The sequence below is a fragment of the Lagopus leucura genome, unplaced genomic scaffold (genome assembly GCF_019238085.1).
Source record: "Lagopus leucura isolate 7727_CA_CO unplaced genomic scaffold, USGS_WTPT01 Super-Scaffold_100008, whole genome shotgun sequence".
Taxonomy (NCBI): Eukaryota; Metazoa; Chordata; class Aves; order Galliformes; family Phasianidae; genus Lagopus; species Lagopus leucura.
The window spans coordinates 23,652,135-23,665,960 of NW_024962265.1; the positions used below are offsets into that span (position 1 = coordinate 23,652,135).

General features: G+C 39.3%; 1 protein-coding gene across 5 annotated transcripts in view; it reads right to left on the minus strand.

Moving 5' to 3' along the window:
- The window catches only part of MET (MET proto-oncogene, receptor tyrosine kinase), an 89,732-nt gene that overhangs the window by 57,519 nt on the left and 18,387 nt on the right, over window positions 1-13,826 (minus strand). For all 5 annotated transcript variants that reach the window (XR_006179227.1, XM_042872689.1, XM_042872691.1 and 2 more), the window contains exon 2: window positions 12,092-13,306. Coding sequence is in view for 4 of the 5 variants with exons in the window: in XM_042872689.1 (XP_042728623.1) it covers window positions 12,092-13,291 (1,200 nt within the window). In the remaining variant the exon portion in view is untranslated. The remainder of the gene's footprint in view (window positions 1-12,091; window positions 13,307-13,826) is intronic.

A 13,826-nucleotide genomic window follows, 5' to 3' on the forward strand; every position in this document is an offset into this window, starting at 1 on the left:
ACAATCTAATGATACAGAAAGAGGGCATTCAGATTAGATTTGATATAGCAATCACTTCAGTTTGGTTATCCACGTGCTAGAATGTTTTCTCTATATGTTTTGATATTAATCAGTGTATGTTAGGAAATCAGCTAATACTTTGCATTTAAGCACACTGAACATTCACTGAATACATATTTTTAACCCAGTATTTGACATGGTTAAATCATCAACAATAGACAAATTTAACTTTTCTTTGTTTTGGACACCAAACAAGCTAAAGGCTTTGTTCTTTTGCACTCATATCCTATCCAGTTGAAAAATAATTCTGAAACATCTGTGCAAAAATTACTCATACAACGAGTATGAGTAGTTCAAGTGCAGAAAGATGTGCACTTTTCATGCTTTCTGAAATGATGCAGGTTTCTGAGTGTACCCTCCCCCACCTTGGGACATCTGCTCTTTGCTTTAATTCCTTTCCTTCCACGAACAAAAAACAATTTGGGGACAATGTTTCTGCGCTAACCTTAAGAAAGCACTTCCTCTTTTTTGCTCATCTCAACATGATTGGAACATCCTGACGCTCCTTGTGAAGCTCTGTTCAAGCTCATTTTAACAAGTGGCTGGATTATCCTACTTGCCTTGACACCTTCCCTAGCCTCCCTGAAGTCAGTTCAGCCACAAAGTCATTTCAGCCTTCCTCAGAGATGTTGTAATTTTGGGTATCTGCCCAAGAACCTTCAGACTGTTCCACATATGGCTCTCTTACAAAACCCGGCGCTTCATGGACCAACAGTGTAAGATAAGCTGTTCAGAAAATACAAATGCTTTGATCCTTGAGTAGAAATAGAGAGATTAAAAGGCTACTTAGAAAATCATAGAAAGATTGATAACACAGAAAACTTCAGCAAAGAAGCTGCTTTAAATTAACTCTTTGAAGATTGAATCTCTCTCTCTCCCTCTGTTTCTCAGTACACATAAGTATCCTCTTGGCTGTCAATGTGGAAAAATAACTGATGTCAGATGATGCACTCGGGATGTTATGCCAAGTTCCAGTGACAAATCACACAAATATTGAAATGGACAATTAGAGCACGGGTAAGTGCTTGGGTTGGGCTATATTGCCTCTCCTGTGTTATGAGAAGTGCCAATTGCGCATGATTCATAGCGAGGGCTTTGTGAAGCTACTGTAGGTGAGCCACTGGAATGCAACAAGGTGCAGACAAGTCCTGTCTTTTGTCCACATCCAGAAGGGTAGGACATAACATATGCTATCTTACTTGTTCATAGGAGAAGTTTTGATGTTTCAGGATTTATCTTGATCTCAGTCCAGGGAAGACAAACACATCAAAGAAGTCTCCAGAAATCTTTGAGCTGGCCTATCAAAATCAGTTGCTGCTTGGCAGTTAACTGATGATTTACACCATTATCAGAATTAAAAATAATATTTTGGACACAGCTGCATGTGTGAAACAAAGTGCAAAGCATGGAGAAAATCTTGAAACCGTTAAAGAAAGTCAGTGTCAGTGCCTTGTATCTAGTCTAAAAAGGTAGACTCAGGGACAAAAAGTCTCAGAAGGTTTGACCAGGGACTTTTTTGTGAGCTTTTCTGACATTTGCAGTAGTGTTATTTGGAGAAACAGTTCAGTAAACATTTCTCCAGGCTGGTCTTTCTAGAGCTGGCCAAAACCTCTCTTCTTATTTAAGTGCAGTGCTCAATTAGATAGTGTTATTATGTCTTGATCTGATGCTTAATGTCTTGAATAAACTAGAAATTAATGACTTAATCACTGCAGAACATCTCATAATGTCTTGCAAGCAATTTGGAGGACATCATTAAAATTTAAATTTAATTTGGCAAATTGGAGAAATGAACTGAAAGTAACGAGATTTACTAGTGTAAAATACTACATTTATGAAGGAGAATTCAGGTCTCTCAAGAATCAAATTACTAATATCAGCTTTAGTTTCATGCTGTAGGTCCTGAGAGTCTCCAGGAAGAGAAATGGACACTCAGAAGCGCCTACAGAATTTCTCTGTTGAGCATTTCTATGGTCTAGCATGGACCATGGAGAAAGGAGCTACTGCCAGATAGCTGGAGCCTGATGTACACAAATGGCAAAATCCATTTTCAATGAATAGCTGCTGTAAAGAAAATGAATGGATGATTCTACATAGCAAATTGATTCCCAATCCAATTTGAAGTTGAAACAGTGTGTGAAGACATTTAGGAAATCACCAGAATAGTTTCTTATCTCTTCTGCTGTGGAGGTCAGCAAATCAAGATGAGTAAATTGCAGTTTTCAGGAGTGTATTCTCTTATATACAAATACATAATTGTGAAGAACTTACATGCACAACAGGGTGAACAGGAACAGTAAGTGACAAGAAGACAAAAGCACCTCTTCAGATTTTCCTATCTCAATTTTCTTGAGTTTTCTCACCAACAAAGTTTTGCTGTTTTGCAGTGCATCCACATTCTCTGGGTAGCGTACAATATCTCTCTCCAGGTGAGAAACACATTTGATCACTCTATCCTTCCATATGAAAGACAAGAAGTAAAATTCTGGCTCCAGTAACATTGGTGAAGCCAAGATATTGTCTGAAAAGGACGAGTGACTTGATCAGCATCATGCTAGAGGTCTACTAGAAGACTAGATTTGGAACTTGTACCATTTCTTTTCCATCCCCAAATTAAAAAATGTGAGGTACATTATGAACCTGGCCTGTCTAATGTTCTTATCTTTGAAAGGAATTCTTGGATTTCATAAACCTTATAAATCTTCCCAGCTCACATACCTGTCTCTTCAATTGTGAACTTAGGGAAGATCCTTGTTCTTATAACTCCTTGACAAAAATGAGGTAGGAGAAAAATAACGAGGACAACCTTTCTGGCCTCCAGCACAGTTAGAGGCCCTGTTCACTCTGTGCCTTTTTCTCTCAATTCCCTTGGGAAAGGGACAATCTCCCCTCTCCTTTTCCAGGTGGTTTCACACCATAGATGGTTGGATGGATTAAAGCACAAGGAAGAAAATTAGATATATATATGTAGCTTTCTACGCTGGCCCCATGGAGGAGTATTTTTTCCTCTGCAGTTTGCAAGAACAAAAATTTGTGAAATTGACCAAATTTCACTACTAGCAATTCTAAAAAGGAACACTCACATTTGTTTTTCTCCCTTAGTGCAACTGTCTCAATTCTTTGATTATAAGCATAATCAGTGACCATACAAGGAAAAATTACGGACATTCATTTTTTGTAAGTAACTGAACAGAGAAGAATCTCTTGGGAGCAAACTTCAATGCAGTACAGTGAAACCAGTCAGAATGCAGGAATATGAGAAACAGAACTTCTTTGGATGCAGCATTTTGGCTTTTGCCAGCAAAATCGACTGCAATTCTATAGTTGGAATTGTCACCTGTTGGATCAACACAGCAGCAGTGTGAATTCCCAAAACTTGCTGCTGCATTTCCAAGAAGTAGCTATGTGTATCTAAACAGGGATGTCCATACAGCCATGCTAGTTGTATGTACTGTTTAAAAGCAGGCTGAATATACAGTGACAACATTCCGCATTGGCACCAAGATTACCAAGATCATATTCTCTCATTTCCTTCGTTAGATATTATCAGTGATGAGCTTTGGTCTTTCATATTGAACTATTGCACATATTTATATCAATGGGCTCAGTATATCCTTGGAAAGAAGTATTCCAAATGGATAAGTCAGCTTTTATTTGCAGTAGGGACCCAATGGAAACCATACTGGAACAGTCTGCTGTGCAGAGCCCACCTGCTGCTCTCACAGCCCAGAAAGACATATAATGTCCATGTTAATGAGGCAATGATAGGTAGTAGATAGCTTACTAGATACATATGCTCATCTTCAAGCACTATTCATTCTATCAAGCAGCTACCTAATATCCATGCTCTTGGGAAGAATAGAAATCATTCAGAGTTCACATCACAAAAATGTATTTTAAAACACATCATACAAAAAGTGATGTGAATTTTAAAGCATAGTTTTGCAAAGCAGAATTGTTCTTGTGATAATAAGGAGGGGAAAAAACAATAAAAAATTGCATGAGCCAGTTTCACTTGTGGGCACCAAACAGTTCCTACAGAAGATATACCGTGTATGTGGTCACTTCATGAGACAGTAGGTGTTGAGAACTCAGTCCAGTGTTGCCTGAGAACTGAACACAGCTGCGGTGAGGGACTGGGTTCTTCTGTTTCTAAGAACTTCTGCTGGAGCACTGTAACATAGCTTTACAAGGAAAAAGAGTTTCTTCCTCTTTTTGTTTTAAACAAAGAATTGTTTCCCTCTTCCTTCCTCTTCTTAGTATTATTCCTCATGTATTTGAATGCAAGTCAAGTGGGTTTTTTGTTTGTTTGTTTGGGTTTTTTTTTTGTTTGTTTTTTAATAAAATACAGGGGAAGTGTGTTCCCTTTCTGAGAATAAAATTTCAATTCTCAACTGCAAAGAAAGAGACTTAAAGAAAAAGCAAAATAGAAACCATTAAGCAACCATAATTATGCTGTGGCCAATACTATGTGTTACTATTGCCTGGCCATGGTCACAGTAACACAGGAAGCTAACCCTTCAAAACAGTATTTGTTGCAAAAGAAGGAGAAATTTAGAGGAAATTACTGGAAGATCTTTAAGCTACACTTTGAGCTTCCAGGACTTGATCGGGAACTCACTTAAGTCAAAGAAAGTATTGTGCAAATGACTCCCAGAAAAAGAGAAATCTTTAAAGAGCTCCACTGAAGTAAAATTTTACACAATATAAACCCACTAACTCCTATACTTGTTGCCTTGATCTACTTCACTGTTAAATGAGGAGGGGAAGGAGGTTTACAGTAGTGATGCTCCACTTAAGGTAATAAGGTAAAAAGACATCCACGTTAAATGTAATCAGTTAATACAAATTAAGATGATTATATGTTCTATTGTCAAGATCATTCAAAGAGTTATTTGCTTTTGTCATTGAACAGTGCTGCATTAGTTCTTGTAATTCGGTTAGTGCATTAGCACTAAGTAAATCTTATTGATTTGGGAGATAAAATGGACCTAAGTAATCTTCGCATTTTGCTTATTTCCTTTATATTAATTTAACAGCTAACTCAGTATACAGATTATCAAATGAGAGGTGTTGACTAATTACAGATAGTGAATAAATAAAATAAGGTATAAGAGTTGTTGCTATGAACAGTTTAGGTATACATTTATGCAGTACATTAGGTGCATTTTTTCAGAGAAATCCTTATTTATGTGGAACCTGTGACGATGCAGAAAAGCTGTGAGTTTCATGTAAATCAGATATTCTAAAATAATGCTATGTGGAGACTCTTACTCCAAGAGGATATTGCTCAACAACTGCACTTGCAGCCAGAACAGTGGTACAAGACATGTGTGGGATAGAAAGGAGTCCAGAAAGTAGGAGAAAATCATACAATTGGCCCTAATTTCTAGTAGTGTAAAAAGAAGAGTTGCATAGGCCTTGAGAAAATGAAGCTATTATTAGTACGTCCCCCAGGATCATTCTTCCCCTAACATTTCATTGTATTCACTCACTGCATATCCAGTAGAACTAATATTTCTTTGTGACCTGCTCTTACTTTCTGAAACATTTATTCAATAGTTTTTATTCCTTTGCAGTACTTTTTTTTTATTTTTTATTTTTTTAATATATATTTAGCGTGGGATTTGACTCTGATTTTACTTCTGTCTATGGAAATTTAGGAGTAATTCCACTCAGATGGAAAACTGTCTGAGTTCTTAACCTAGAAAGTCCAAGTGACACAACAGTCTCCTGGATACTAATTGCCTACTGTTGCTTTAGTGAGCAATAGTGCAGGAGATGGTGACACGTGGTCCTGAGTCAGATCAAACTGTGAGCAGAGAAATTGCTGAGGTAAGGGTGGTGCTGAAGGAGCTGAAAGGCAGATGTCTGCCTTGTCAGGGCTTTTGTTCTAAATGCAGACGGGATAAAAAACTGTCTTTCATAGATGGGCAGAAATGGAAGGCTGAAAGCTTGTTAGACGCTTACAATACTGTGGTATCTGAGATGGATGCCCTCTGGATATGCTTCTTCATCATTTGGCAGCAGAAGCTGAGGGAAATTCATTCCTGACTTAGATGTCTCAGCTAACCATCAAAGCCAGGTGGGCTAAATCCCAGACTTAGTAGATACGCACGTGGTGCACTGCAGAATCAGCTTCCTTTTCTCTGCAATGTGGATTTGTATACAAAGAAACCCAACCAGCTCTCTCGGTAGGGGTGACAGTGTCCCATTGCAAACCATCCATCTGCAGACTAGATAGAAACTTAAAGCAGATGAAAGGAACCTTAGAATTTGCTTTGCACCCAGGAAAATAGACTTAATCTGAATACTGTGTCTCCAGTGAGTGTACTTAATGCTGCATGCCTACTAGTCTAAATTTTGGAAACCTCTTCCTGTGGGACCGTAAAGATTTTCACATTTTGTCAGAGTTACACAGGATCAGAAAATTATTCTATGCCCAGCTCTAGTCTTTAGAGTTTAAAGGGTTTCAGAAACTCTGAGGAATAAAAAACACATGACCAGAATATCCAGACATCAATGTGAAAAATTAAAAAACATTTTCTGCTTGAAATGATTTCTGTGAAATTCCAGAGAAATGCAGTACTATCACTCTCCCACACTAATAGCCAACAGGGATCCCTGCCTTCAGTGGAAGAATTTGATTAAAAACTCTGGAAATGGAACATTATTAGTAACTCTGGATGATAAAGCAGTGCCCTTTGCAGAAAATGGTAGGTTAACGGATACCACTTTTTCACAGAGAAATCCAGCTTTCAACAAGAAGATGATAAAATACCAAGCAGTAGCACTGGGAGCCAGAGACAGGTCCTTAACGGGAGATCAGGAGACGAAAAACTCTGTACTTTTTCAACACTTAGATTAACAGGTCAGCCAGCCCCCAAGCCCCACATAGGCTGGAGCTTGGAAGAGTCTGCATATACCCACATGGTACTTTCCAAAGAAGGTCCTTGACATGCTTTTTTCCTTGCCTTGTCTTTTTCTTGGGAACTTTCTTGTGCCTTTGTCCCTGGGCAAGCTCAGGGACAAAACAGCCCTCACCTCAATGGTTTATGCCTCTGATGAATCTGGCCCAGCCTGAGATAACCATAGCCATACTTGTGCCTAGATTCTTCTTTCATGCAGTTCAGACTGTTCCTGCAGCCATCACACTCTCTCCAGACATGCCTTGCAAGACTGAGTGGGTAGATGGCACTGTATCTAATGCTGGAGGATCTTGGCTTGGCAAGCACACCTTGCCTTGCACTTGGTGCCATGAAGGACTCAAGTGACACTGGTAGGCTATTTCCTGGACTTTCAGGAGACAGGAATTGAATGCAGAACAGGAATGTGGATGCAGCCCATCATTTTACTAGCATGATTTAAGCCTGTTTTAAAGGGTGTCATTGTGCATTGCTCATCACTAAATTGCTCTTTATTTATCCTTTTGAGATGTCAGAACCCATAGAGTAGCTAGCACAAAAACTGTATGGCTAGGAGCAGGCTTCATGCCCAGGCAGAGCTCCGTGTCTCATTTGATGTAGCATTTAAAAAAGAGAATAAATGATTGAATCACTCAGATGGATCCTGGTGCCTGACTTTTAGGGGAGGGAACTAGGCACATTCTACTCACAATACAAATAAACTTATTATCTATGTTGCGAGATTATCCAAATAAGCCACACCTACCCTTCCTAACCAGAGAGACGTGGTGCTATTTTTAAGCCTGCTAATATTTTTTTTAAGCCAAATAGTGTGGGATATTAGAGTTACAGGGCTTTGGAAGAGTTATTTGTCTCTGTTTATTTTATTAAATATTCCTAGACATATCCTAAGGATGACAGATCAATAAGTGCCTTTGTGGTTTCCTGATAGAAGGCAGCAATTATTTTCTTCCATTACAATATAAGCATAACCCAATTTTACTCATCTATCATGATATGTAATAGTAATAAAGAAGCATCGGCATGTGTTCATTTTACTGTAATTTTATCTCTTGTTTTGGTGATTTTCTGTTTTCATTTCGTGTTCTTCCAGTATGATTTTTATCTCTTTGTGCCTTTCATTTGACAGGAGTGGTGACCAGCCTGTCTTGCTTTAGGACACTTGTGGGAAATGTAGTAAAAGCTATGTGTGGTTTCTCTTTTCCCAGAAAGTAAATGGAGTATGTTAGCCTCTCATCTGTCCCTATAGAAGGAACTTCTAGAGACTATTTCATTTTCAAAGATGCTTTTCCACAGAACTCAGTAGGGATTGAAACTGGGTAGCAGAGAAATGGGCTCACAATAGTTTGGTAAATAACAGACACAGAAAAGCTAAACAAAACCCATAAGATCTGACAGTTGATATATATAGTTGAGATTGCCAAGGCTAAACTCAAACCATTTTCCTCACGTGGAGAATCCCATTCAATTCATGACAGAGTTTGAGACTACCAGGCTACATCCACAGATGAAACAAGCAGTATTTGTCTCCTCAGCTAAGTACACCTCCACTCCAATACCACGGCTGAAAGTGACTAAAAGCCAACATCCAGTTTCCTCACCATGGGTGAGGGGATTCCTGAACAGCGATTCAAAACCTTCTACAGCAGCTACCTCTTGGATATATTTCTACTGACTTTGGCAAGAATACTCCTTTACTACAACTCCACATTTTACTTTTAATTTGAAACCAGTTGAATTTCCTCCTTTCTGTCACCCAAGTGACAGACAGCTCTTCACTGACAGAAATTCTCAGGAACTGTTAACTAGTCTCAGCTCCACTAAAGTACATCTGATATCAGACAGATTAACCATCAGATTAACTTTTTCTAATCCTGACTTCAGTGAGTTCGGGCTTCACCTTCTGAAGTATTGCACTTAAACACAACTGAAAATGTTTCATTTTGATTTTAAAATGCTTTCCACAAGCACTGGAATAAGTGAAGCACAGTTGAGCCTGGATTTACATCTTGTGGTTGGTTGACTGCACTCTCCCACTGAGCTATGACAGAAACTTTTCCCATGGGTGAGCAATTCCTTCTCTGGTCCCAGTTAGTCCCTCTGCTGTTTATAAAGGGGCTCCTTGCACTTCCTCAGTTTCCACAGCCTGAGCATATATTGAATCTGTCTCTAGAGCCACACTTGGATTCACATCTGTAACATTTCTGAAGGTTGCATTTGTCAGGAGAACTAACAGAAAGACAGGCATATCATAACACTGATTTAGAAAACAAGGCTAAAAGCTAACAAATTTTATTAAGCACATCAAGATGAGTGTAAGGCGCTTTTAAAAAGATCAAAATCTGAGAACGTAGGATTAAGGAAGTGTTTTGGTTGCTTTATTCTAATTTATTCTGCAGCCCTAGCATCCTTTAGCACCCTTAGTGTGAACAGTACTGAGGGATTGCCTCTCAGAAAGATGGACTACCTCAAAGCCCAGCCAAATTATGTATAATTTTCTACTGGGAATTTTTTTGGTAACATGAAATGGTCTACATCAATGACTGCAACTAAACTATCAGATAGCATAGCAGTCTCTTGCAAACACTGCTAAAGGCTTTTTCTTTTCTTTTTAATTTTGAAGATGGTGGCAACTCTTATTCACTGCTGGACTGTTTTCACTGTCCTATGACTAACTCTCATAGCGGTCAGAGCCTTTTCTTGCTTCAGTGGTCTGTGGTTTCATTCTGTCAATGTTAAAAAGAAAGGTCATCTTGGCAGCATTACAAAAAGCAAGTTTTTAATTTTGCCAAAATAAACTGTGACAAACTCTCATAGTTTATAAAAGCTTTCTTTTAAGTTGAAGGTGACTTACAAAGTGCATTTTAATAATCTACAAACCTAACTCAACCTAAGACAAGTTGAAAGGTTTGGGATTTTGTTTTGTTTTGATCTCCAGCAAAATCAATGAGTTCAGATCTGACAAGCACAAACATTCCTTCCTCTGCCTGTTCCTTCCCTTCCTTTGCTCTTCAAACTTTCAGATCTGTTTTTTCATACCTCAGAAAAACAGGTGCATAAGGGATGCCTGGCAAATTCTTGCCTATTTTTCTGGCCACATGGAGCCTGAAAAAAGCTCAAAGTATGTTTTCTATTGGAGCTTTAGTGATTCTTCTCGAATAAAATATAGAAAATGAAATAGCAAAGCTTGACAATCTTGATATCTCAGTGTTAAGCAAACAATCAGGACAAAAAAATTCCGACTGTCTTTGTGCCATTTAAAGGAACCACAGGAAATCACAGCAACATTTTTGCCTTTATCAATTTAATGTAACAGAAATCAGAGTTCTGATGACATTTCTTGAAATCGGGCAACTATAATAAACCGTCTGGAGTATAAGACATTCATTTCTGATATGCAAAGCAGCAGCAGACTCTGCAAAAGCTTTTGTAACAAGAAAGTACTTCCCAGCATGTAAAAAGTGGCAAATTATTCTGTCAATATTTTAATGGTATACTTTGCTATAAGTCACCTTGTGAAATGGGTCTATAGGCAAAAGCAGAATGAGATAAGTTAAAGGCCATAAGACAGTTACTCACAAACAAAATACCCTGGGAATAAGGGGGAAAAAAAGCACTTTCAAAGAAGAACAACGTTCATTGTGAAAATAAAATGATATTAAAACCTGAAATGAAAAATTAGAACAAGCAATAATGCATTGAAAGTCACTGTACTGAATGTTTGCTCTCTTGATTTAGTTCCTGAAAACTGACTCCCCTCTCCTCAAAAAGGGGATAAGACGCTACGTCTGTTGCGGGTGCAGTACCAGCATCCACTGGCAATGCCAGTGGGGATCTGGGGACAGCAATAAGCAGGCAGTCCCAAATGCAGAGGCTGTTGTGATGAGCTGGTGATGCTCTGACTGGATTGGACCCTACCTCTGAGCCATTTCCACTACTGGGTAAAAGCCACAGCATCTGTGTGACAGCTCCTTCTCCACTGATGCCCCCTCCCAATCCTCTCATTTCAGATGCTCCCAGCTCCTAATGGGGTCAGGCCTCTGGATGGCCTGGGCTGGGAAGCATGCTGAGCTGGTCCCACCAGAGCAACAGAAGCCTGCAGTGCCCATCCTCAGCCCAAGCCTTCCCCAACGGCAGACTGAGCTGTTGCCGTGGCTGGGATCACGGGCTGAGCAGCCTCCTCATGGCCCCTCTGGCCCTGCCCTGGGGCAGAGGGCAGCATGTTGCCTTGCAGCTCCAATTTCCTTTTATTTGCAAAAAGCAATCTCCACAGAGAGCACATGTAAGGCCCTGCTGCATAATTCAAAGTGAGAATGTTTTATGTTTCGAAATAAATTTTAGAAGTATCCTATTTCGGATTCTGTATTTCCTTTCCAAGTGCTGCCACGGGTGCAGACACTGACCAGAAAGGAATAAATAATTCCTGTGCTTCCTTCACCTCAGTATCTCAGCAGTCACCTGAACACGTGGTGCACAGAGCAGCCACTTTTCCCTTCTGAGACTACTGGCATCCTCACTCAGACACACTTTTAATAGATACTTCTTTCATTAAGAAAACTGATTTCAGTGGGACTGTTTATGCATTAAGTATGAGTAACTGTATTACAATCTGGCTCTCTGTGGCATGTTCCAAACCAGCACTTTCATTTTTTTTTCTAAAGAGAGCAGTGATTCAGCATTAGCAGAGTCTGAAATATGAGCGATATTTTCAGGGACTTTTCAGTGCACATGGATACGAATGTTAATGAAGGCTTCTTTAAGACAATGAAAGAAATAATTCCCTAAACATCCTACTTATCTGCAGCACAGACTGTAGAGAACACAGAGTAACCAATTACTTAAGAATAAAAAAGAGGGTTTTTGTTGTTGTTGTTGTTTTTCCCCTCAGTTCCAGTAATACTTAGCACCATAAGGACCTCAGTGATTTTCAGTCAGTTTACAGAAACTCATTCTTACAAGGATGAATCATCAGCAGTGCTAGGTAATCTGAAATTACCAAGGGTCTTACTTTTTGTGACTGAAGACGAGAGGACAGCTATTTAACAATGGCATCGTCAAAGAGAGACCGAGGGTTCTGAAATATAAAAAATTTATTTGTCACTTACCCTGTTCAAGCAGTATTTGCTATCCTTCCCATAAAAGTGCTGAAGACATTTCATGTTCTGCTTGTCAACAATCTTGTTGAAGAACTCATTGATTGTTCGCACAGAGACAGCACAGACAGCAGATCTGTTTGTTGGTTCTGAGGAATCTGGTTTGCTTTGTGCAAAAACGCCATAGAGAATATCGTCATTCAATCCAAGGCCCATTTCATGGGCTAGAGCTGCACCGGGTTTGCTTACGTATGCAGCTTGCAAAATGTTGAACACCTCCTTTCTAATGGACCTCTTCCTCCGCTTTTCAGTAAAAATACACTCAAGAGGCATTTCCATGTAAGAACGCATCTCTGAATCTAAAGTGCAGAAGCGGATAATTCTGGTGTGAAAAGTCTGGGAGTCAAGAGATTCTCTCTGGACAGTCAGAAAATAGACAAAGTGGTCATGCTCAAAGGCATGGACATACTTAATGGGATACGAGTCGCGGAACTGAGGGAGGATATCGATATAAGACTGATCTGTAAGAAATTCAAATCCATCCTGTGTTTCTTTCAACCTTCTAACTGATATTGAATGCAGTACATGGGGAGGTTGAAATGCAGATGTCACAGTGTTCCCAACAAAGAAGTTGACAAACCTGTCCTTTTCCGTCACCAAAACTTTGGTTCCTAAAGTGCTTACAACACAGTCAGGACAGTTTTCTGTCTCTCCGTCTACCTGCAGTGAATACATGCAGTGCACCTCGCTTTCTATGTCAGCAGGGTTGTCAGGGGGAATGATGTGACGGTGACAGACACCTCCAGACACGCTACCACAGCTGATGAGCTGATCATCGTAATAGGTTTCTAACAGCAGCGCCATGTTGACATTATCCTTCCATACACTGTTAGATAAATTAGCTTTATCTTTGCAGTCTTCACATGGTGCGCAGCCAGGACTCTCCAAAATAGGCCCAGTCTTGTAGACAGAAATGTTTTGGAGAGTCTCATTTAGTACATAAATCTTGTTGACTGCTCCAATATAAACATGATGCTTGTATAAAACTACATTCTGAATTGGCGTCTCTGTGATGAAGTTAGGAAGATCATATTTTACATTCAAGTTCATCTCTGATTTTTTAGCTGCTTCTTTGCATTGTCCATGACTTCTTTGCAGCAATGCAAACAGGAATAGGATAATCCCAGAAGGATAGGCAGTAACAGGCTTCATTGTCAGAGGTTTAATCTGTCAAAATACATTTAAAAACAAGAGTGGTTATGTTTCATACAGTAAAACATGAGTTTATCAGCCAACAGAAATGTGTTTCTAGACTGAATATTAGCTGAACTATTTAACAGTTTAAGTGTCATAATCTTGCTTAGTGTCCTTAACAGCCTTGTGCTAAGAACTGCTGTGATTACTCTTGTTTGTGGGCACTCATTTCACTGCTTTCAGAACAGTTTACAGCAAGATTTTACAATGTTAGATTTTGCAAGAACTTTTGGTGTATCGTACAACAGTAGAAGAGAGATGACTACTTCTCAGTTGACATTAAAACAGCTGGCTGATAGGATTTAGAACAGGATAGTGCATGGGTAAGTGAAAGCAAATGTGCCCAGGACATTCACAATGCACACAAAGCAGTTATAGCACTTTAGTGTGTGGATATAAGATACTTGGCAAGTACCCTAAGGGGCTGGAATGGTTCTTAGCACAGCTGTTCAAAAATAAGAAATAGAGAGATTAAATAATATACAGATCTGAG